The 25,241-nt window shown below is 42.7% G+C and overlaps 1 protein-coding gene across 1 annotated transcript in view; it reads left to right on the plus strand.

The window, feature by feature from the left end:
• The first annotated feature begins 5,309 nt into the window (after positions 1-5,309).
• The window catches only part of epha2b (eph receptor A2 b), a 28,685-nt gene continuing 8,753 nt past the window's right edge, over positions 5,310-25,241 (plus strand). The window contains exons 1-9 of the mRNA XM_042491153.2: positions 5,310-5,456; positions 6,309-6,388; positions 7,936-8,584; positions 21,431-21,586; positions 22,145-22,498; positions 23,403-23,533; positions 23,652-23,823; positions 23,917-24,016; positions 24,707-24,762. Coding sequence (XP_042347087.1) covers positions 5,372-5,456; positions 6,309-6,388; positions 7,936-8,584; positions 21,431-21,586; positions 22,145-22,498; positions 23,403-23,533; positions 23,652-23,823; positions 23,917-24,016; positions 24,707-24,762 — 1,783 coding nt within the window. The 5' untranslated portion in view covers positions 5,310-5,371. The remainder of the gene's footprint in view (positions 5,457-6,308; positions 6,389-7,935; positions 8,585-21,430; positions 21,587-22,144; positions 22,499-23,402; positions 23,534-23,651; positions 23,824-23,916; positions 24,017-24,706; positions 24,763-25,241) is intronic.

A 25,241-nucleotide genomic window follows, 5' to 3' on the forward strand; every position in this document is an offset into this window, starting at 1 on the left:
ACTGCAGCCAGCCACACATTGTTGGTTTACATTACAACTCAACACGTAGGTCACACATGCCCTCGAGCTTCCCACCCTCTCACCTCAATACACACACCGAGACCACATTACCACCAACATTTGCTCATACACACACATTTGTATGCATAATATATACAACTCACAGATGTCCCCCTTGTATGTTGATTCAGGAGAAATCCAGCTGCCATGTGTGTGGCTTCTACAGTGACGGATGTGAAGTATAAGCACTATGCTGTTTTTAAGGCTGTTCAGGGTTCAAGGTAGCAGTAGTGAAAATTCACAGCGATCTTTATCTTTCTTAAGTTGTGAACTGTCCATGCTGAACGTAGCTAATTTGCAATTCATTTGTACAAATCTGATGAACCCTGAACCTGCATCTTAATTCACCCCCTACCCCACCACACACTGCCGCCCTTATCAAGTGGCAGCAAAACTGGCAAGGCGCATGGAACTACTTTTTCATGCCAGGTCCTGAACATAGCTGGATCACCAGGGTCAGGTGTTGTTTTTTCGGGGGGGGGGGCAATTATTTGCAGGATGGAAGCTATATAGCTAATCAGACTAACAGATGAGCCAATATCCTGTTCTCACATATGCTGGCCCAGGCCACACTTGTTGCGTTACGTGTTTGTAGGGGGAACAATGGCCCTGCTGTTGGCCCATCCGCCACTGCTGCTGTAGTTGCTTTACACCTGTGCTTGGCAGCCCTCCCAACACCAACCCCCCTTTTTCCAACACACACACACACACACAACCCCAACCTCCCCATCCACCCTCCCCACCCCCCCAGCCCTCAACCACACACCCCAATCCACTTTAGTTCTCAGTTTACATCCTGCATTAGCTTTTAGTGCCGCACTACAAAGAACAATGCATATTCAACAGGCTTAGCAGGACGGATAATGCACATGTGGCCCCTCAGGCACGTCTTACGGTTTCATATCAAAATGGAAAAGGGGTGATATAAAAGGTTCCCCACCAAACCCCATTCATCCCATCATTACCTGAAACCAGTGGTGTAATGTCACAAAGTAATTACATTTTGTTAAAGTAGTTCAGTATTTTTGGGAGGATTTGTACTTTACTTGTATCTTTGTTATTCTGTCAACTTGTACTTTTACTTTATTACATTTCCTAAATAAAATGTATACTTTCGCTTCACAACATTTCTCTTAAACATTTAAGTTACTCACAACAAAATAGGGAAATAAAGAAGTGGATAGATGGATAAATGAAGAAATGAGAGGGAAGAAACAAATGGGTTTTGTTCTTTAAACCCTCAATATCGGGTTTATCAAACATATGGCCCATGGGCCAAAACCAGATCATCAGAGGTTTCAATCCAGCCCTCTGGATGACTTTGCAAAGTGTGAAATTGAAAAGAACCTGACCGATTTTATCTCAGACAAATTAAAGAGTAAATAGACAATTTCTGACATCAACTGGTACATTTTAGTTGAGGACATCTCTGACTATATACAGACACAACATTTCTATACATTTAGAAATATTCCAAAGTAAAGGTCCTACATTTATGTCTTGAAATGACTTCAAAACTGAAAATCGAGGTGCTATAAAAAACAAAAAAACAAACACAAAAAAACATTGCTCCTACTTTTCAGACAATATCTAAAATATCTGATCTTCGGGACATCTCAAACTACACCCATACTGTAAACCAGACAATTTTACTGTATCAAAGTTTTTTAAACTGTAAAATTTCGAATGGTTTTTCTGGTCCAGCCCACTTGACATAAAACTGACCTATCACTAAGCCCCGCCCTCGAACGCCATGAGCCAATCATATTCTGTACAGGTACACAATACACTTGGACATCCTGCTTGTAGACCTCCCTAGAAAAGCATCAGAAACGTTCATTTTCCTGTGGTTTTATTTAAATTTATGCAGTTATAACTTAAGAAATGGTCAGACGATGTGCATGGGGTAAATGCAACACTGATACAAGGTATCCTGAGAGTTAAACCTCACATCAACAGAGCAAAGTGTCTCCTTTAGATTAAGCTGTGTGACAGGCTACGCAATCAGCTCAGTGTAAAGATAAACAAGGATGCTTATGTTTGTTCTAAGGTAAGGAAACATGGTGTTAGCGAAATTTGCTGCAAAGTAATAAGTAGGCTATATAACCTCATACATTATGTTGGCAACATCATGTATAATGTCACCTTGCAGCAAACTTTGCCTGGTAATGTTAGCTCAAGTTGCAAGGAGCATCTTTGGATATGACTTGGACACTGACAGCTGCCATCTTTAATTTACAGTGCGCCAGTTGTTTTTCTGAGTGAGCTAAGGGGGTTAGCGATAGGTCAACTGCCTAAATTTTCTTCAAGTGCAATGTATGCTCCATTTTTAAGATATTACAAAGAAATTAACTTCATAATACTTAGAATTCTTACTGCTTACTTTTTTATTTTCACTATCAATTCTTAGTTACATTTAATAAAGTAAATTACTTTTTATACGTAAGTACAGGGAATATTAGATACTTTAAGACTTTTTCTCAAGTAATATTCTAATAGGTTACATTAAATTCTACCGGAGTTGTTTTCTGGTAAGATATCTGTATTTTTTCTCATGTATGGCTTTCAGGTACTTCATCCACCACTGCCTGAACTCATAACTGAGAATTAGATCTCCCGATTCTGCTCGTAACTGAGGACGAGGTGTGAGAGGATGAAGGGAATGCGAGGACGGCTCTGGTGGCGAGAGTGGGCGGGTGAGTGGTTGGATTTTAGGGATTCAAAAGCTCTCAGAGAGCCATGCGTGGCGTTCTTCTGCGGTTGGAGTTGGGCCTTTGTGAAACTGGAGCCCCCAGAAGGCACGGGGGTGGGAGACTGAAGGGAGGGCACAGGGGTCTGGGACACACAGCCCCCCCTTGGCCTGCAGAAGCCCACCTCTTTTCCCGCAGTGTCAGCGTCACAGGTGTGTGAGCGACAATACGTGTGTGTTTGAGAGAGAGAACCATGTCCAATCAATGACACACTGTATTGTAATTATCTATTGTGGGGACAAGGCTGGTGCTCAAAGGTAAACACCACTGGGAATAAATTCTTAGGAACCAGGTACGACCCTCAGGCTAGAGCGCTGTGCTCAGTGTTACATACAGGATGGTGGTGGGGGGGCTTCTCCTTATCGTTTGCATAGCCATTGCTCAACATTTGCCATAGTAACACTGCCCAACAAACAATCTAAGTAAGTCAGATAAAGCTTGGCAGTAAATTCCACTCTGCACTAGTTGCTAGGTAAAGGACTTTTCTTAATTCCCCATATTCATACTGGACTCCCCCACTCCCACTCCCACACACCCTCCTGGGACTGAAAAACCAGATTAAACTGTGTTTTGTTCATAACTTGACCACTGTCTATCTCCAGGGTTGGCGGGGTGCAACATTTTTGGGATATTTTCCCATAAATTATGACAGGCTATCAGTAGGCCAGCTGTACTCTTCAATTCTGGTATTCAGAGTTGCTATTATGCTTTTATGAATACATCTCTCTCCGCTTGTCACAATGATTCTACCTCTGTATGTGGGGATGCTCAGAACAAAGGAACGTCAAGTAAAGCGGCTCCCGCTCCTTTTTCACTCCTCGAGCCTATTCAGTGTGGCAAACAATTCTAAATCAATATTTCTATGCAAATGATTCTGTTGCCCTGCAGGCTGCTTTATAGCCAGGTAGGCTAAACTGTAACCAGCGCTGTGGTGCCTTCAAGTGCCTCCTGTAAACTCTGCGACTGTTGAACTGAACAGTGTCTGAAGAGTTGGTACTTAAAAGTTATATAAGCAGACAAAATAGTGCAGATTAGGTCTGCATTATATATTATTATATAGTTACTTTCATTGTCAATTAATCATTCAATTATTTTTTTGGAAGAAACAGTTCTTAGTTTATTCTATAAATGTCATAAGATGGTGAAAAGCACAACACTAAATGTTCTTTAGCATCCACAAATATTCACATAACTCTTTATTTATTAGGTTAATTTGTTACCATATCCCATCCAGTATAAGCTTTACTTGGTTACGTTTATGAAAATAACCTTTTCTCATATTTTATAAAACTGTCACTATATTCTGACAGTAGGACATGAGACAGATAATCTGTGAAAGGCATCATTTTCCTCTGTCTTAGCGAAGTGCTTCTAATGGCATTTGCAAGAATCCATTGCACCTGAACAAAATCAACCAATCAGAGCCAAGGAGTCTCTAACGCTGCTGTCAGTCAAGTCAATTACTTTTTCTACGTGGTCAAACTGTCAAATTAGGTAGCGCTGATCAAATATGAATTAAGAGTCTGTTATACAGTCTATTCACTTCAGTGTACTGTTTAGCTGAAAAATGACAAAGTATACGGCTGGCATGTTGAAAACAGTTGAGCCACAGCAAGAAATGACCAACTAGACAGAGCAAACATTCTCATTTAATAACAGTACACTAAAATATGTTTCTGAAAACATTTGAGGAAGAAAGAAAATAGGCAATGCAATAACAGTATTTTGATTCATATTTGATCAGCTCTTCCAAGTTTGACAGTTAGAAAGAAGTTAACAAACAGTGATTGACATGACTGACAGCTGAATTAGAGACTATCTCTGATTGTGTTGTTGTTGTTGTTGTTTTTTGATTTAGTCATGGTAGATTCTATAGAAAATTTCATTAGGAGCACTACAAGGAGAATGAGAAATATGACCTCTTTCTTTCTTTCTTTTTAAAAAATTATTATTATTTTTACAAACTATCAAGCTCATGTACTACTGTCAGGATGTCTGGATGCAACGCTAAGAAAAGCACTTTTAGGCTATGTAGTGTGAACACACATGTTTTCAATACAATACAATGAGGAACAAAGGACATAAAACGACCAGTTTTATATTTAAAGGGTGATCACTGTAACTAGCTGACGATTTTCAGGTCACTCATTCGCCATATTGTCTTAATAATAGGCTACTGTCCTAGTACTGGGGTTGTTCCACTTTGAGGATAGCGGCAAATGTGCTCGAAAGACATGCATCAACTTTGGCATGTGTGTTCTCAATGTGCAACAAGTATTTCCGACAGTCCCTGAAAGTTGCACAAATTTCCCTTGCGCCACTGTCCCCTCTCCACCCCCCTTCGCTCTCACACACACACACACACACACACACACACACACACACACACACACACACACACACACACACACATTCCAGCAGGCGGGCGGAGTCTGTGACGTGCTGGCCCGTTTGTGAATGAGCTGCAGAGAGTAGCGCTCACCTCTCAGTCCCAGCCAAGCCCAGGAGCGCAGAGAGAGAGAGAGAGAGAGAGAGAGAGAGGGGAAGGAAAAGTTTGCCAAATGGATTTCTTTAGCGGAGTCAGACCTTTATTATTTTCATATGTACTCATTAACGGCATACTAATTACTCTACAGACTAAAGAAGGTGAGTGTCTTTTTGCAATAATTTCCTAAATGCTGGTTAGGTTAAATCTTTAAAAGTTTATTTAAGTGACGCGCGTGCCATGCGGGGAGCCTCCTTCTAGAAACTTTAAAACCAGGAAACAAACTTTCTTAACCTTGTGACAGTTTTATAATCTCAATTAGTCGTAGTTTTGGAAAACTTTTAAATGATATGAGCTTGTGCCTGGTGGAAGTTGCATATAAAATTTCTAATTATCAGTGGAGAGTGAAGGTTGCATGTGCGCAAGTCTTAAGTTTAACACCAGCAGGTGAATTCTGGTGAAAGCGTGCAATAGGTTTCTGAAAACTTATTAGATCACATGTTAATATGTTTTTCTTTTGTCTTAGCCTTTTAAATTGTGCATACACTGACTATTTTACGCCCATTAGTTTGACATATGAAAACTCAAAGTATATGAACGTTTATTTTTGGGTATTTCCAAGTAAAGGGCCTGAGTTTTGCACAACCTTATTTTTTTTTTTTTTAAAAAGGAATACATAAAATAAATAAATAATCTTTATAAAATTATTAATAAAGACTACTTCAACAGCAGAACTGGTCCTCAGAAAAAAAACTGAAAATAAGGGATGTGTTATAATACATTGATAATTATATCCTGTCAGCTTTGAATTTATTGTCCAGGAAATTTAAAATCAATGTCATTTATAATTTCAAATGTGCAAATGGTCTAAAATGGTAAAAAAAAAAAAAAGTTTGGTTTTTAAAGAAACAGAGCTGAGGTGATTTTCATCAATTCAGAGTTAAAGATGAGTCTTTTCTGATGAATTTAAAGGTTTCTTCTCATGTACTGACAGTGCTCTCGTGTTTCCACAGAGGTGCTTTTGGACATGAGGGCAACAGGAGGTGAACTGGGCTGGCTGACATGGCCTTTAGATCAGGGAGACAGGTCCGGGGTAAGTATTGCTCCAACTTCTCTTCCAGCTCCCACGTTTCCACTTGGAATTTGCCTTAGGATAAATCTGCATGGAGAATATGTGCAGGAAGGGCCCGGCCAAACTAAGAGCCTCCGGTGCAAAATATTTGACCATTTGACTTGTGTGGTTAGCCGTTCGGTGGGCCTCCTGTGTATACATGTCAGGTTGCTATAAAATCTGGCAGTTTGAGCCTAATGGTTGCTTGAGTATGGATACGAGAAATGAGTTGTAGAAGCTGCCTGCAGAGCATGTCTGGGCTGCACCAGAGCTTAGGCAGACAGAATAGCTGCTAGCTCTGAACTGGGAATACTTGTGGCTTCTTGCGGTTTCAAGGCTTCAGCTCCAGAATTGTATGTTAGAGAGCAATTAACTTTTAAAGTTTGCAGCATGTGGTACCTCTTTTTAGAGGGGGAGGGGTTTCAGACTTAGCCAATCAGTCAGAGCTACCTTTCCCTAAAAGCAGGGTAAATGGCTACATTTAGAGATGCGTCTCCATAATCGCTACATTATTGCACCCAAATGATGTGGTTATCTCTTTTGCCAGTATACAGGAGGCATGTGTGCCTTCTTCCATATTGCGGTTTCAAAGTAATTGACCAGTCAAGCTCATGCAAATTCACTCTAAATAGTCTCATTTCATGTGCTGATGACTCAAAGGCATGTGCAGGCGTGCTGTTCACAGTGGCTCACCCAACTTCTGAGAGCGGTTTCACCACTTAAATAATCACTTTGACATTCAAGTCTCACTTTTTGCACTAATAAGTATCAGGTGTTCTATTTTCTTGAGGTTTGTTGGGAAACATTTTGGATTGTGCACTTTCTCATGTAAATGCCGTCACTTATGATGATTATTATTTCAAGTTTTAAAGGCTACTTATAAAAAGTGTTCACCAGCTGTTTAATAGAGGTGTTGGATCTGCTGTTGAACATCAAGTTTATACGCAGAGCCACACACTCAGCCAACAAAGCACATTCCTTTAATTAATAGCACAGTGGCTACATGCAGAGAGCAAACCACAGGCTCGGCCCCTGTGTGGGCCAGTTGCTCCTTAAGAGCCAATGTTATGTTAAAACACGCAGTCACTTTTTTCAAAAATATCTGTGGCAGCGTTAAGTATATGAGCTGTGAAGCAATGCTGTTTGGGAAAGATGCCAACAGTAGTGACAGCATGTGAGAGACTGAATTTGGAAATAATCTGGTATCTTTGCAATGCCAGTCCTTGAGGTTTTCTGTATTATTATGCTGAAAAGGCTCATAAAGTGGAGTTCTCCATGTTGCAGAAATGTGTTATGGCTATGCAGGATAGTTAAAATATTCAGGGAGAGTAATTAGCAACTTGTAGAGCCAAGGGTTCAGTCTGTTTTTTTTCCCTGGTTCAGATTACAGAAGTTGAATGTGAAGTGCAGTGTTGCCTTTTTATTTTTGCCTTCTGTATAGCCTTGGTTTAGCCCAGTATGTTTAGGGGCTCCCCAGGGGTCAGTGTTCGTACCTCTAACCGTGTTGGTTTGTGTTGTTTTTCTTTCAGTGGGAGGTCACCCAGAAGACCCTGAACGGCTCTCAGTTCTATGCCTACTCTGTCTGCAATGTTGGAGAACCTGAGCAGGACAACTGGCTGCGCACCACCTTCATCCAGCGGCGTCCGTCGGCTTCGCGGGTTTTTGTCGAACTCCAGTTCATTGTACGCGATTGCAACTCTTTTGATGCCACCTCGCTGACCTGCAAGGAAACCTTCAACCTCTACACATCCGAGTCGGATGCAGACGTGGGCACTGCCTTCCGCAAAGGTCAGTTTAAGAAGGTGGCCACCATTGCGCCTGATGAGATCACCAGCAGGGATGAACTGCACATCAACACCGAGACAAGAGTGGTGGAGAACCTCTCTCGGAAAGGTTTCTACTTGGCTTTTCAAGACATAGGAGCCTGCATCGCTCTCCTTTCCACCAGGGTCTACTACAAAACATGCCCAGCAACAGTGAAGAGTCTTGCATCATTCCCCGAAACCGTGGCTGGAGGTGAGAACCTGGCGCTGAGGGAAGTGAGCGGGGAGTGTGTGGATAACGCCATCAGTGAGGAGCTGCCTCGCATCTACTGCACCGTGGATGGGGAGTGGGTGGTACCAGTTGGACATTGCCAGTGCAAACCGGGCTATGAACAAGTCAAAGATGCGTGTCAAGGTAAGGGCGTGCTGTTAAATCCTTGGTATTTGTAAAGGTCTTTCTGCCCTCAGGTACTTCACCTTGTCTGGGTGTAAACCCAGCATGCAGTTCCCATGACTTTTTAAAATCACCATGTGGCATTACTCACCATTTACCTTTATTTTAATTGCCGCAGGTTGTAAAACCAGCCTGTATGGCAGACTGCGGATATTTATCATAGCTGTTATTATCATTGTTCATTGGAATTCTCCCCCTGGCTTATGTTGCTCCTTTGCAATGGAAGGAATGCTAAGGCCTACTGGTACAAGTCCCGGCATCACTCCTGACCTTGAGCCGATACCAATAAAATTCAGAAATGTGCTTTTGAGTTTCAACTATGATTCTAAGATGTGCAGCTGAATGGAAGTGTTTGCCCAAGCTTGGATTATTTGCTTGTGGTATAAAATGATTCACCCCTTGTCTCATTAGGGCTTAAATTGGACTCATTAACACTTGACTAGCTAGTTCTGAGGGAAATTTCTCCCACTTTTTCTTTAAGATACTGTTTATAATTATGATATATTGAGTATTGAATATATATTTTCTTTATATCTTATCTATCTGTCTGTTGGTCTGTCTGTCTGAAAGGATGCTCACTTGCTTTGCTTGGAGGCCACTTTTGCAAAATGACAGGAGGCCAGGGGCCAGTCGCAGTAGCACAATACACATTTATAGGATTTAAGGATGTTTCAAGGATTTAGGGACATTTCTATGATTTTCATAGAAATCAGGCATTCCTAGGATTTTAAGATGTTTCTAGGATTTATGGACATGCCAAGGATTTTAAGACGTTTGTAAGATTTTAGGAAATTTCCAGGATCTTAGGAAATTAGGGGTTTAGCAAGGACCTCTGGGGTGCGGGGGGATCCTTCACGGGCACTTTTTTTGTAAACAAGCTCTTTTGTGATGCTGCTCCTCTGGCCACTTATGTATACTAAAAGTATAAAAAAAAATGTGAATCACTATTCTTATTGTGAATTAGAAAATGCTTGGGGGGCCAGATTTGGCCTGCGAGCCGTAAGTAGAGGATCACTGTAATATGGTCTTTGATACCACAAAATTTTAAAACGGTGTTTAATGAATGTTGAAGTCACAATCAAACACTTCAACTTTCTCATAGTTTGTAACTTACAGCCTGTTGCATCAGGTGATTTCCTGCTCTCTCATTATCATCTGTTCTCTTATCTCGATATGGGTGTGCTGCATAGCCCAGTCATAACTACGTCCTTTGACTTTGTAGCTATGGCGTTGTTGTGGTTTAAATCCAGCAAAGAGAGATTTTTATTGTTGTGGGAAGGGCTGTCAGAGTGACACAGAGTGATCAAAGACGCCGGAAGGCTACTGTACTGTGATGGATTAGCATCTTCAAGGCTGGTGAGGGGGAGAAGGCGGAGGCAGGAGGAAGCTTCTGAGCCTCGCTGACTTTGTTCGTGTCAAGCATCACAGAAAGCAGAGGCCCTCCTAGTCTTTGCATCCATCTCCTCCTTTTCCCCCCTCTGTTTCATGACTTGACTGAGCCTCAGCTTTGGGGTGTATTGTGTGACTGTATGCGAACATACAACACAGGCTGGCATGCAAGGGCCTGTTGAGAACTGCTCCATGACAGAACACCTAAAGACTCCCGAGCACTCCACCTCCTCCACTCTTTCTGGAGCTTTCGTTTATACATACACATGGCCTCGAAACACACACACACACACACACACACACACACACAGAGGTATGAATACCTTTAATCAGACTCTGGAACACACACCTTGGACTGCAGTTGTAAATCCACATGCAGCCTGTTTACAATAGATTTGCTTTCCCACTTAGTTTCCCTCCCATTGGCATTGGAGCGATAAAAGCGTTGAAGTTTTCTGTCAGTACATCATTTCTAGCTGCGGGAAAGTGCCAGGTAAGATGATTATGGAGGAGGCGTAGGAGGAGAGGCAGGAAGGAGTGAAAGAAAAGTCATACAAAAGTGGCAGAGAGGTTGTGTTTAGCGGAGGGGTGTGATTTTGAAACAGAGAGAGGTGAGGAATGGAATGCAAAGGTAAGAGAACAATGAAGCGCTGTGTTTCCCCCCATGAGGCCAGAGGAGCCCACCTCCACTTCCACCTCCTCTCCCCCTCGGTTGGTACATTCCTGATCAGTTTGCTGAGGAGGAGCCTCCCAACATTACTCCAGACCTGTGGAATTCCCAGGGGGAGGAAGAACAGCTCCGGGTCAAGCCCTCACATTAAAATGACTAAACAAAGAAAACCCCACAAAAAAAACCCCTACCAAGATGAAGTCAAATGAGAGGCCGGAGACGTGCAAGGGCAGTTGTGGATGAAGGTGGAAATGAATCACAGGGTTGCAGCACAGGGCCAAGATGAATGGTTCGAAGGGCTTTAAGTGGAATCTCATACAGACACACAGTTAATCATTCTCCCTGCTTCTTTCTTGTACTGGGTGCTGTTCGGGGAGAGACCACAAAACTTCAATTGTGGTGTTTTTTCTTACTTTGGTCAAAAGTTTCCATGTTCAGTGATGTGTTCACTCTGTTTTATGACTCCTCGGCCCTGTAGGACCTGTTAAAGTAGCAATCTGTGACTTTATCTGGTTTTTGTCTCTGTCTCCTCGTCAGAGCTTACCGCTGTGGTGCTTTTGGCTTAGTGATCACTCGTCCGTCAAACTGTGTTTCTAGGATCTTTTTTTTTTCCACTTAAACTCCCTTTGAGGTTTCCGTAGGTGGTGTGTGGCGCTCTGCTCTCGGTGGCCATCATTGCTCATTTTAACTACAGAGTCCGTCTTTTGGACAAACAAACTCTAAAGATAAAACGCATCACTTCCTGTGCTGCAGAAGCCTACCACAGCAAATGTAAAAGTTTTTATAAACCGGTTGTAAATCATATCAGTCAGCGGCAGCAAGGCATAAAACGGGCGGGGGTGTTTTTTTTTTTTTTTTATTTAATGAAATCACTACAGACTGCTATAAAAGAGAATTATTTTGGCTCTGAAAATACAATAGCGTCAATTGTAAATGAATCAGAAATAGAGTAAGCACAGTAGAAACTGCTCTGAAGATTAATGTGCAATCCACATGAGACTGATGAAGGCCTGATGAAGACAGTCTCTGTGCTTTCTCTCAAATTAATTACTTTCTTGTATTTATGCTTTCCTTTTTTCCTGCCCTGTCTTACTGCTGTTACCGCTTATGCGGGGCTTAAACTTTATTTTTCTTTGTTATAATATAATAGTTTTTAATTACAATAAAATGCAACACTGATTATATATAAATTTTATATATATATATATATATATATATATATATATTTGAAATAAAAATAATAAACATGCCGCATTCAAAATTTTACTTTTGGGAAAATACAGAAGTATTAGCAATAATTATGCTTGCAGTATCAAAAGTAAAACTACTCATTATGCAGAATGGCTCCTATGAGAGCTATATAACTTTATATATATTATTAAATTACTGGATTATTATTACTGATGGATTAACATATAAGCATTTTTTAAAATTTTGTAGCTGGTTGATGAGATAACTTTGTTTACTGCTAGTGCTGCAGCTAATGATTATGTTCATTATTGATTAATCTGCACATTTTTTCTTGATGATCAGTGAATTGTTTTGTTGATAAAATATCAGAAATTCAAAAATCCACGCAAAACAAAAAAAGCTTAAAATTCACACTTTTAAGAAGGAACGAACCAGCAAACGTTTGGCTTTTTTTGCTTAAAAATTACTAAATGATTATTCGATTATCAAAATAGTTGCCAATTCATTTTCCGTCAATCAACTAACCGATTGATCAAATCCTTGCATCTCTAGTATACTGGTAATTAAATACGTATAAATGTATGTATGTTTTTTGTATGAAAAACCTGAATCTGAGTCGTGACTAGTATTGTGATAATAATAAATACAATGCAAGTACCTCAAAAAACTATTCTTAAGCACATTTCTTGGCTAAATGTTGGCTAATAAGTCATTTTCTGTATTAAAAAAAAATTATAATTAGTAAATTTAAAAAAAATGTGTTGGAAGCAGCTTTCAGTGGATAAGTTATTCTTTGTAGCACCTGCTTTAGATCAAGATGTCGTGCGTTCAGTCTCCTCAGTGAGAAAATAAACATTCCTTTTTTAATTCTGGAAAAAAAATCTCAACTTTTTTGCAATTAAGCGGTCAGCTTTTAAATGGACAGCCGCGCTGTGGGTTTCCACTTGTGACTCACTGTTGACACTGACATAGTTTTCCTCCGTTGCCTATCACGCCCTTCCTTACCCATAATCCTCCCTGGCACAATAGAACAGCACACGGTGTGTCACCCCACAAAGGAGCACGGGCTGCACTGGCTGGTCCTCAGGGTTTGTGTTTAACCGTCCAGGTCCACACCTCATCAGTCGCTCTAAAGCCTCCATATAATAAGGCTTAATCCCACGTCATGGTTTCTACAAGGCTGTATATAAAGAGGGATACACAGTGTGATATATTTGGACTGCTGAGTGCAGTTTTAATGTCTTGGTGAAAAATGGTGTCTCGGCGGAAAACAACTGTCCACTGTGTTCCAGTAAAGTTATTATTCCTCTCGCCAGAAAAGTTCCAGTAAGCCATTTTCTCTCTCCCCCTCCTTCGCTGTCTGTCCGTGTCTTTAAACTCATCCTCAGCTGATGTAACAAACAGTTGGTGACTAAGTTGTAGTTGTGTGACTGCACACTGTGGTGAATGATTTGTATGGGTAGTAATTGACTTGGGTGTGTTTGTGCTTTTTAAGTGAAGTAACTACTGGTTCTGCATGCTTTTTTGCCTTTGTGCAATCTCTCTTGCCGTCCTCTACCTCTCTCCCCACATCCTGCCTGTCCCTAAAGAGCCTCTCTATTTTAGCCTCAATTTTCCGCCTCTCATCTTCTATTTATTTGATAGTTTCTTATCTCAACACACAATTGCTGTCACAATTATACAGCCATTAATGCAATTTAATCAGACAGACACTGTTGCACAAGCTGTCCCAAGCATAACAAACTGACAAACAAAAAGTTTTTCATTCGTGTGTTGTGTTCTTGTTGTCCGTGAAATCACACAGCGTCTGTTGTTTTTGGCTGGTGCGCAGGTCATGAATATGACACCAATAGAGTTTAAACATCCCGTTTCACACGGCCCCGGTGGGATTATTTAGACTGTGTACGGTTCTCTACTCTCTCTCTGGTAAATACATTTCTCCACAACTGACTCGTAAGATAAATAGAGGCTAAATTTGAACAATGCTGCCAATCGGAGAGTTTTTAGTGGAGAGAGGAGAAAAAAACAACTGGGCCTAGTCATGTAGTAGTTAAGGCATAAACATTTAGCCTAGTGGAGATCAAATGTAAACGGAAGCTGTCAGCTTTTTTTTGTTGGGGAGCTCTGATGGAGTTAAGGATTTGGAGTGCTGATTGTTTTGGGAATACATCCAACAGAAAGCAAGAGATCAAGAATTTCATGGCCAACAGTCTTGAAATCTGCTTGTACCTGGAGCCAACTGATTCGTCATAATCACCCAAAACCTTTTAAGACCAAAGTCTTGGGCAATTTCAGTTTATCAGATGGAGATGTGAACGCAGCACCACACCTCAGGATCTCCGGGATTTGATTTAGCTGGCTTATGTTGGATTTCACATAATGAAACCATCCCATGCTGCAGGATAATGCCCACATCTAAATTTTCTGCTCTGCCGAATTTCCTTTCCTTTTTATCCCTCTAGCCACTCTCAGAAAAAGAGTCCTAAGTCACCAACTTATTGGTCAACGCTGCTCATTTAGATGCATGGGCTGAATATAACCTCTCTTTTTCTTCCTCGGCTCTCCAAAGCCGCTGTGATTACTTTGAATTTGTGGATTCCTTAGATCTCGTGCCAAGGTAACGTCTGCCTAGCGGGCTGAACTTGAGGGAGTTGGTTAGATAATGGGGGGGGGCCTCTAAAGGCACTTTCAAGTGGTGTCATGCACCGTCTTGTTGGGCCACGTTTGGAGTGAACAGAATACTGCCAATTACTGCGAACAAGATGACAGGAAATGTAGCAAAGAGGAGATCTGGTGGCCGCTATAACTCTTTAATGTGGATTAGAGCTAATCGTACTGTTGTGGTTTAAGTGTGATCGGTGTGGTGGTTGAGCCTTTGAGGTGATAGACTGAACACGCGCGGTATCAACTATTAGATCAGATAGTTTACCTTTGGCTTCACTACTCACTGACTGCTACACTTAAGTGAAGACTGACATGTTAGCATGCCATGAACCAACAAAGTTTTCTTGCTTGCATACGCCTTTAGCAAAATTACACATAAAAAAATATAAAGGCAGACACAGTTAAACCAGACATTTTTGGTCTATGTACAAATAAGTTTAAAGCTGCATTACTTGATTTTTCTATTTGTCAATTTTTGAATACCCAGTAACACAGCACCTCAGATGCTTATAAAGTTGAGTGGGAAACTATTAGCATACAGTAATGATAGCTCATTTTCACATCCAGCGGGGGCAAGTCAACATATGCATTAGTTAGGTGTTTTGTTTCTGATCACCTGATGAACATAAGTCCAATATTCATTCTTTGTTCAGCTCTGCTTTGACCTCTACCAAAAATATCTGTCTCTTTAGCTTGCTAGATGTTCAGATTGGTTCAGCAAGCCGCTAAAGGCCCATACATAGCAAACTGATGTAGGCTACCAAAGGTGCGGGACACACTGCAAAAAATAGAGAACAATAAATTATGAGAATGATGAATTTGCATACTGGGAAACCGAAACAATGCATGAAAAGAGGCTAAGAAAAGCTGCAGGGAACTGCTAATATCTTTTGGATCCATCTCTTTCACATTAGGGCCTTCACACAGTTATTTGATATGTTGCAAATATTAAAATAAAAGACTTACTGCAGCTTTAATCTGGTGCCGGTATCTTCAAATATCAATCAAACAATAACGTGTTTGATTTCAGTCTCCTAACTGAGTTTATAAATGTCTGCCATTAGTCAAATAACTGAGCCTCAGCTATTGTTGGCTTTCTACTGAGTGTGTTGGTTGTGGTAGGGAAGTCGGGACATATTTCCTCCTGGTGACATTCCTGAGCCTGGGGGCTGTGTGCATGTATGTGTGTGTTGTGATGGGGGAGAAATGTGAAGCACATTGTATTGTACTGCTGGTGTGTGAGGTCAGCACTTTCCTTCCCCCATGTCAGTCAGTCACCCCCTCCCCTCAACACAACACACCACCCACCCACCCTTCACTGCTAACAGGACGAGCCCGCAGCGGAAACCGGAGGTCACCTAATCCCTGGGTGACTCCCCGGCCCGTTGGCTCAGGGCTTTCCATTGTCGCTCCGCGCAGAGCGGCCTCACTCAGCCACTTTCCATTTTGTTGTCCTGCCTGATAAGTCATTTTGTTTATTGGTGCATTTGGTCCCATTTTGGCCCCTTCCCCTAACCAGGAAGCAGACGGCTGTCGGCCTGCAGTGTGTGACCTGTTGGCTGATGTAGTAAAATGGTGTTGTGTTTGCCACCTGGCTGTCTGGATTTGACCAGCAACATGGAGAAGTGTGTTCAAATGACCATGACTGTAATCCATCAGAGGCCTCTGGGAGCTATCTGAAGCTGATTTCATACAGATTGTGCTATAGGGTTGCAAAGAAGTCCTGTCTTTATACTGCCCCTTTATTTTTACACATAATTACAACTAATTGATGTCATTCCGCTCCAGTGTGTTTGATTATACACTGCATTGCAGCTGCCTGCAATCAAAAGAGGCAAGACGGGCCTGACGTATAACAGAACAGCATCGGCCTCTAGTCTGACATATAACACATGCATCAGCAGCACTTTCTAGACAATAACAATCGTATTACTTATTATTACAGTACTTTTACTATTGGACTATTTTTAAATGTTTATTGTGTACTACAGAGATTTTGCAAATTAATTTTATGCTTGTTCATATGATGACAAATTAAGTTCCGCTTCTCACTTCAAAGACTTAACATGTCAGCAACATCATTTGCAGTATCTCGTCCTCTGCTTGAAAGGTAAGGAGCTCTCATTGTTTTCTCAGTTTGCGGACATTTACGACCACTTTTCTTTGTTGAATTAGCCGCTAATTGCTTAAAGCTGCTTTTATTTCCAGCGTAGAGTCACACACACAAAACGCCCTCAAAACATCATAGCCGTGCTGCCCATGGCCACGTCTTTCCTGCTTTACATTTTACACAGACCTCGTTACGGCGCTGTTACCACGTCCATTCCAGACTCAGAGGAGATACCACTCTGTCCCCCCTTTTCGTGAGTGGCCGTTATATACAGAGCATCGAGGCGGCATAACAGCTTAATATTCCCTTGAACAGGCAATGTAAATGTGACTTGAGACTTTCATGTCAGCCTTGATTGGTTTCATTTAAGTATCTACTTTACTTAAGACCATGGTGAGTGTGTTTTGTGCCTCCTTGACTCCACTTTTCACTCCCTGTATCACTCCTCCTGTTGGTGAGCCTGAGTGGACAGAGGGAGTGAGGGGAGAAAGGGGATCGGGGAATTTATTGTGTTTGTTAACAACCCCAGATGAAAGCCTGAGTGCAATTGTAAAACAGATGTAATGCCCTTACAGCTGCTCCATTGGTCAGCTAATCCTTTGACTAATGCCCCCCCTCCCACATGCACACACTTCCATCAGCCCCTACACCTTTACTGCCCCTGCCCCCCCCCTCCCTTCCTCTACCTCAGTGACCCCTGGCTCATGTTACCAGCTCACCTCCCCCATCAGAGACCCCCATTGTTCCACCACAACCCAACTCCCCCAAAATGCTAATGACATGTTGTCACCCTGCATACAAACAAAATGACATGACATATTGCAATTACGGGTCTGACCAGCTCTGGAATGAAAATGGAGGGGGGTGGGGAGGAGATGAGGGAACAGACAAAGCGAAAACTTGCTTGCCTCCAGTTATATTTTTTTGGAGCTGCCGAGATAAAGATTTAGACATTGTATTTGTTTCTTATGGATTTGTTTTTCCAAGATGTTTTTTTGTTCCTTGGCCATACTTCTGAATTTAACCTCCCTCCTCATGAGGCAAGCCACCGGCTGCTGCTCAAACTCTCTCTCCCTCCTCCTCCTCCTCCTCCTCCTCCTCACTGCGAACATGTGTTTGTTTTACTTGGCCGCTGACTCCCTGTAAGCCATGCGCAGTTTAACTCACAGCTACCCTTAGGCAGACATGACCTTTCTGCCTTTTAAAAGCCCAGCGCCGGACTCAATTGTGGGAGCCCCCCGACCACTTACTCCTCCAGTCCTGAGGGCGATTTCTGCTGTCGAGCCACCATGTTACCCATTCATCCATCTATCCGACCAGGCATTCATCACTGTCACCGTCTCATCCATCTTAACTTCTGCCGACTAACCGGGAGGGGGACCCTTGGGGGCTCCCACTCCAGAGCCACTCGGGCTCCCAGAATGTAACAGGCCCCTGCACTCTCAATAAACAAACACAGAGCCACTCAAAGCATAGGGGCCTCTTAAATGACAAACAGTTCCTTGCTTTGTAGCAATAGGGAGGAAAGAAATGGCCAGTCTGAGTTTGTCAGATGTTTCAAGTCAGGAGAGGCTGAGTGACTTTTGTTTATGAGAGGGAAAGCATTCAACCTAGGAGCCCCCCCCTCCTTGAGTTTAGTGCCCGCGTTCATGTCAGGTCAACAAATTTTAGCTTCCTTTTCGGTTATTATTCTGTCTCAGGACTCTGGTAGTCTCAGCACTGGTTCTTCATTTGGTCACGCTCCCCTGTGTTTCCATGCTTTGATTGGCTGCTTTAGGAAGGAAGGCTGCATCAGCCGCACACTTCCTGCTTCCTGTTGTGTCCAGCAACAATTCAACCCCCCCCTTCTTCCTCCAACTTCTCCATGGAACCAAGAAGTTTCCTCTAAAAGGACTTTGCTCTTTTGTCGAGGAATCCTCTTGTTAAATACCTCAGCAGAACGTCATCTAGTCTCAGTTAGTACATTTACATGTACACTTAAGTAGAGCTGTACCCAACTTTGAATTATGCCAGTGGAATCAGTTTGAATTGGCTGTTCAGTACTGATATTTGTCAGCTGTTTGTTTTCCATACATAAGTTTTAAAGTCTGAATGGGCTCTGCAAAACATTTAGTGTGACAGCAGCATTAGCGGCGCAGCAACTAAGAGCATGCATAAAAGGGCTAGACCAGTTCAAGTCTGGATGAGGCGTATACATAACAGAGTAGCTTGATTCAAGAACATATTGATTGTTAGTTTGAATTTGAGTAATTTGACTTTGTATTATTTCAGTCGGACTAACATGTTTACATGTGCTTTAAAAAATCCGGTTTTAGTTGGACTAACACATAAAGTGGACTTTTTCTAACATTATGTAATTACTGAGTCTTTGTGACTCATATATTCAAGAAACACAAACTCATTCACCTTCATGAAGAAGAACTGGCCCTAAAAACTGAAGCTGCAGTGAAGGCGCTCTGCTACAGACCTCCTGTTGGGTGGTGTGCACTGGAATGCATCTTGATTATAGAGGCGGCTCGCAGTGTAAGGCCATCATCTCCACAGACCTGACCACGATGCATTGCAGCTTGCACTGTAGCGCCAAAAAGAGGCTAGTCCTCCTCTATTCAGTTGCCATGTGGCATTTCGGCTATTCCCATCTGCAATGCTTGTGTGTGTGTATGTTTTTTTCTTTCAGCACTTGAATGGCATGGCATTCTCCTTGCCTGCTGGTCAGTGGTGAATAGCAATGTTAATGGGTTAGCTGGGAGCCTTTTTAGTGAGGACTGGGAGGAGAGAAAGGAGGGGAGGAAGGAATTTGGGGATTACGAGGAGGAGAGGTAGGGGTATGAATTGGGGTTTGAGGCAGCAGCTGTTCCCCCTTCTCAATGGAAGAGTTCGCCCTGGCCTGTCTCTTTTCTTTCTCCCCTCTTTTCTTCAGTCCTCAGCAGGATACAGTATTCCTCTCCTTCTTTCTTGAACCTTCTGTTCCTTCACCTCTCTCCTGCCTCGCCCAACCTTGGCCTGGGTCGCGTTAATGAGTAGCAGCGGCTGTTGGTATAACAGCTGGCCAAGAGAAGAGATGCTGTCTTTAGGGGAGGATTGAGTAACATGTGAGCCTATTGGACAAACTTACAAATTCTCCTCATGCTGAGTATGTTTTTCTCCACCATTGTTGCCATGCTCTTGAGTTAAAGCGCACCTCTTCACAGCAGCTCCCACCGCAACTTGGTGAACCAAAATGATCGAAAAAAGCTGAATGGAGTCGAAGCGAAACTCGTGGTCAATAGAGTAAATCCCCTTGATATGACTTAAATGGAGCGGGAGCCGTGTGCTTTCCATCTTGCGTGTGGTCACTTGAGGCGTCCAAATGAACTTCATTCAAGTGAACTGCAGTGAAAAGCAGCCACAGACTGAGACAGTATCTCTGAGTGAATCTGATATTGTCTCCGTCCTTGGTTCTGCTTTTCAATTTGTCTCTGTTGGAATCTGACATCGAGACTGTGTTTGCTTTGGTCACTGGCATGAGCTTCAATCTCTCACACATGCATCATTTCATTGTTTCAATACATTGTCTGATCTGCCTTTTCTTCATTTCTGTCCTGTCTTTCTTTTCTCTCTTGTGTCTTTCTTCATCTGTTGTCCTTTGGCCCACATCTTAGCTCTCATTTGCATTGTCAACATCTCATGACATCTGCCATGAGCTATTTAAACGCTCTAGGCAAACGACTTGCAAGGAAGGAAGGAGATGTGTGTGTGTGTATGTATATATATGTCTGTGTAAATTGACTTGGCAGAAGGACATGAACAGGTGACAGGCAGTGGACATAATCCCCCTTCTGATGTCAGATTTACCCATGTGTCCACGGGTGTGCTTTGCATACATGTATGTGTATTTTGTGCATACATATGGGTGTGGGTGCATGTGTGCAGTGCATACATGAATGTGTGTGTGGATGAACGTGTGATGGTGCGAGGACATGAGCAGCAGCCGTTGGAATGCTCTTGCTGAGTCGGGGGGGGGGGCGTCTCGTTTTCACTCTCCTTTATGGCGCACTCTCTCAAAAATTTCACACCGTATTAAGTTCATATTTCACCACCGCTACGCACAGCTGGATCTTCTACCTGGATTGCTTTATTCCAAGTCGGACGTGTGAAATTAGGTGTCATTGTATCTAGGCGATACAGTTTCAAAAGTCTTCATGTGGTTCTATGAAAGAAAAATATGTAATGGACTGTTGAGTACAAACGGATGCATTGCTTTGGACTGTTTCACTTCTAATTATTGGCGCTTTACTGATTTTTGTTGCCTTTCATTCTCAGCATTGAAGACTGACTTACTGTGGAGGAATGTGGGATGACTGGTTGTGTTTGTTGAGAGAGCGAGAGAGAGAGAGAGAGACAGTAAGAAAGCAGCATCAGAGGGGGGTTGGTGGTTTAAACAGTAAAGAGAAGGAGTGCCGGCTGGGCAGGGAGTTTGTTCTTCTGTTTCAGTGTTTGGTTCATGTGAGCAGTGTCTTAGCTGGAATGGAGAGTGTTTAAATGTGTAGAGTCAACACTGTACAGAGCCTTGTTTTCCCTCCGGTATCTCAGTCAAATTTGACCTTTCCCCTTGACATAATAACTTGTCCACTCAACCCTGTTTTGCTGCATGCAAGGAGAAAAGTTCACAGCATTACTGATCTTTCAGAGAGGCTCGAATGATCTGGAGGAACTGGCTGTGGGCTGTGTCATAAAAGATTTTGCCTGAAGTCACTGTTGTCCTTGTTCACCTGTTCATGCACACGTGCTTTTGTGTTTGCAGAATGTCAGCCTGGCTTCTTCAAAGCTGCAGCATCCAATGAGAAGTGTGAGCAGTGTCCTGCCAACACCCAGAAGCTAGACTCTGGGGCTTTATTTTGTCCCTGTGTGGATGGCTTCTACCGGGCCCCAGCTGACCCCCTTTCTGGACCCTGCTCAGGTATTGAGTTGCCCTGATCTCTCATGAGAACCTTGCAATAAAAACATACAGAATTATTTGCTGCCAATGAATAATTTAGTTAATTCTAAGCTGCAACCTCAAGGGCTGAAAAATGAAGCCAATGCAGAAGTACCATAAACTGCAGTTCCTCTAATGGCCTCTTGAGGCTGGCTCCAAAAGTGCTAGCTAACCAAGCTAGCAGCTAGCGTTAGGGTTAGCTCCATCCCTATGTGTTCAAATGTGGTCACTTTCTGACTTTGAAAATCCAAGATGGTGACTGCCGAAATGCCAAACTCAAGCTTCCAAATGGGAGTCCACAGTGGCTACATGCATTATTTATTACAGACTAAAGTTTAGGCCCTTTATTATATGTCAGGATTAAATTTTCTTTGCTTGTTGCACTTTATCTACACTCAGTATGTGGTTTGAATAAATATTCAGAATCCTGAATGTTACTGTCATATCAGAATGGTATACCCCACATTTTGCTTCCTGTGGTTCTCGTCTTTCCTGCGTCTTTCTAATATCCCTTATCCTCCCTTAATCTGTGCTCATCAGGCATCCCCTCTGCCCCACGAGACCTCGTGGCCACCACCACCCAGCTCTCCGCGGGAAAACTCCTCCTCTCCTGGAGCCCGCCTGAAGACACCGGAGGTCGAACAGACATCACCTACAGCGTTGAGTGCCAACGCTGCGAGGGCATTGTGTGCCAGCCCTGTGGAGAGAAAATCCGCTACGAGCCAGCCAGCACGGGCCTGACCGACACCAAGGTTTCAGTGAGCGAGTTGGACGCTCATCTCAACTACACTTTCACTGTGCAGGCACACAGTGGCGTGTCGATGTTTGCCAGTCAGGGGACGCCACAGAGACCACCATCCACCAGCGCTCTGACTACATCGCTGCACTTCACAGGTGAGTGCTGCTGATATGAGCCAGTGGAGGGATGCCATCTGCACTTCAGTAATGACAGATGCTATCAAAGAGGCTGCAGAAGTGAGATAAAGTCAAGTGAACTGGTAAACATATTACCTTTAAAAAGCAAATTGCTCTGGCACTTGCGAGTGAACTTTCGTTTAAAGAAGTATTTCGTCAATATAAAGAAGGACCTCACATAAAACTAGAACATCACTGCAGTAGAAAGACTGGTGCTACATGACTAGAGAAAAGGGTTCTTTTGCTCAAGAGGTAGAAAACTACTAAAATGCGATGCTCCTGCTCGTGGGAAATGTAATGGTGGGAAATGGGTTGTGTGAAACAATGGCGGCCAACTAGCTCTAGTATTATGGTGAAACAGTAAGATAAAACATGATTCTGAAAACATTTTAGGCGAGAAATCTGCAACTCAGTAACAAAAGCTAAGTTTATATTTGATTAGCACCGCTTCATTTTACAGTTTGGTCTCATTTTTTTCCAGCCTCAGATTTCAATTGCATGGAACACTGTGGCGCCTGGCGCCCACTTCCTGTTTACTGTATCTTGCTATCAGGGCAAAACTAGGCTTTAAAATATGTTTCTGAAAACATTTTAAACAAGAAATAGGCAGTGCAGTAATCTAACCTTGATGTAAATGCAATCAACACTTCCTAGTTTTATTGTTTGATATGATTTCGCTAGTGGCAGGAAGTGTGAAAATGCAGAAATAAGCAGAAATACAGCCTGGTAACAGCCCCAAGAGCTGGCGAAACTCCTCCAAATGACATAATTAAGGTCATTTGGAGTTTTCTTTAATCAATAGAAAGCGCAGCCTTTTTCTTGGTAGTTCACAAAGTTTTCACACCCCAAAGATACTAAAAAATTCTCTACCCTCTGTCCTCAGACCCCCCCAAGATTACCACGATGCGATTGGTTGAGAGGACCTCCACCAGCTTGTCCCTTTCCTGGGATGTATCTCCCCGACCACGCATCCAACCCCGGCCCATCCGCTATGAACTTACCTACCGCAAGAAGGTGTGCCACTCTTGCTTATTCTCCTGCTGTGTCCGTATGAAAAAATATTACTCTGAATTTAACACTGTGCAAGTTTAAAGCTGACTCTAAGATTTTTGATATGATCTCCCTTCCTCAGGATGATAACCTGGATGTGACAACCTACATCGTGCTCATACTGGAGAAGAATTTTGTGCATATCAACGATCTGACCCCGGGCACAGCTTACCTGTTCAGGGTGCAGGCCCTTGGCAGCGATGGCAGCCAGGGAGGCTCCAGCATGGAGGAGCAGTTTGAGACCTCGCCTGAAGGTACAGGAGAGAACCACCATCGCAAAAGTTTCAGAGGCTTTGTTGAAGAATGGGATCTCTCTGATCTACATTTTTGTTACTTGCTTTTTCCAGGACGCCTCACCCAAAACAACACAGCAGTCATCTTTGGCGCAGCAGTTGGAGGAGCGGCCATGTTGTTCATAGTGGTTGTGGTCCTGTTCCTCCGCAGAAGGTCAGTAACCGTCCCCCCTCTGCTGCTCTCCCTGTCTTTCTGTCCTGTTAATCAGTCACAATGCACCCTCCTTCACTGGCTTCCTCTCTCATTCTTCTTCTTTTCCTTTGTGGGGCCTCCAAATGGCCTTTACATTCACTCTCTCCTCACCTCTCCCTTTCTCTCTTCCTTTAGCCAACTTTCTCTTTCTCTTTATCTGGATCTGTGTCCCAGCACTCACTGGGGAAGAATTTGCGTTGAATGCGCCTTGTCATTGCTCAATGGTTATGTTCTAGTGAGTGTTGGGGCCTTTGAAAAGAAATTGGTCCGGGGTGGCACATTGTTGGTGATAAGAGGCGCTTAGTTCTTTCTGTACCAGACCGCAAGCACTTTGTAAAGGTGACCTGGGCCTGTACTGTAGCAGACTGTAGCCCGTCTGTCCACCGCCCTCCCGCCTGCTTGTCTGTCTTTCAGTCTTTAAATCGGCTCGGCAAACACAGTCTATCGTAAGCCTTTTATCAAAGGGCCGCCTCTGTATGAATGGGTGCATTGCACCAATGTCGGGATCCTTTTGAAAGCCTTAGAACGTCTTGAAAAACGCTCACAAAGGTTGCTATGTGCTATTGATATTAAAGCAGGCACATGACAATATCCATTTGTTCTTTGAAAGTAGGATATTAATTTGCAGATGGGTTTTATCTTTTTATTCAGGAAGAGAAACTCTCACACCAGGCAAGGACCAGAGGACACCTACTTCGCCAGCTCAGGTAGACAAAATCTCTAACCTCTTTATTGCACTTAATTCAGTTTATTTCATGAATTTATTATAGGGCTGTCAAATTATTAATTTTTAAAAGTAGAGATTAATCGCAAAATTTCAATAGTTGATTGCAATTACTCACATTTTTTTAATCGCATGTTGCATTTAAAAACAGCTTTAATGTCTATATTGACCACTGGTTTATTTGACAAGGACAATGCAATGAACATAGTAACAAGTTTGAAAACAAATCACTGAGTGCGTTGCATACAGGGTTTCTAGCCTGGGCTAATTTGCAACCCCTGTCCCTGGTTGGGCTTTTCTATCTAAGATCCAGGAATCAAATGGCAGCAAAAATCTGCACTGGACTATGGGACCATGGGACCATGGGTCTGTAAAGGGGAGACTCATTGCCACCCATAGAACCCATTTTCATTCAGATATTTGGAGTTTAGAGTTCAAGGGACCTCTGTAAAATGAACTTGC

This window comes from Plectropomus leopardus, chromosome 9 (genome assembly GCF_026936395.1).
Source record: "Plectropomus leopardus strain MGB_pleo_1.0 chromosome 9, ASM2693639v1, whole genome shotgun sequence".
NCBI lineage: Eukaryota > Metazoa > Chordata > Actinopteri > Perciformes > Serranidae > Plectropomus > Plectropomus leopardus.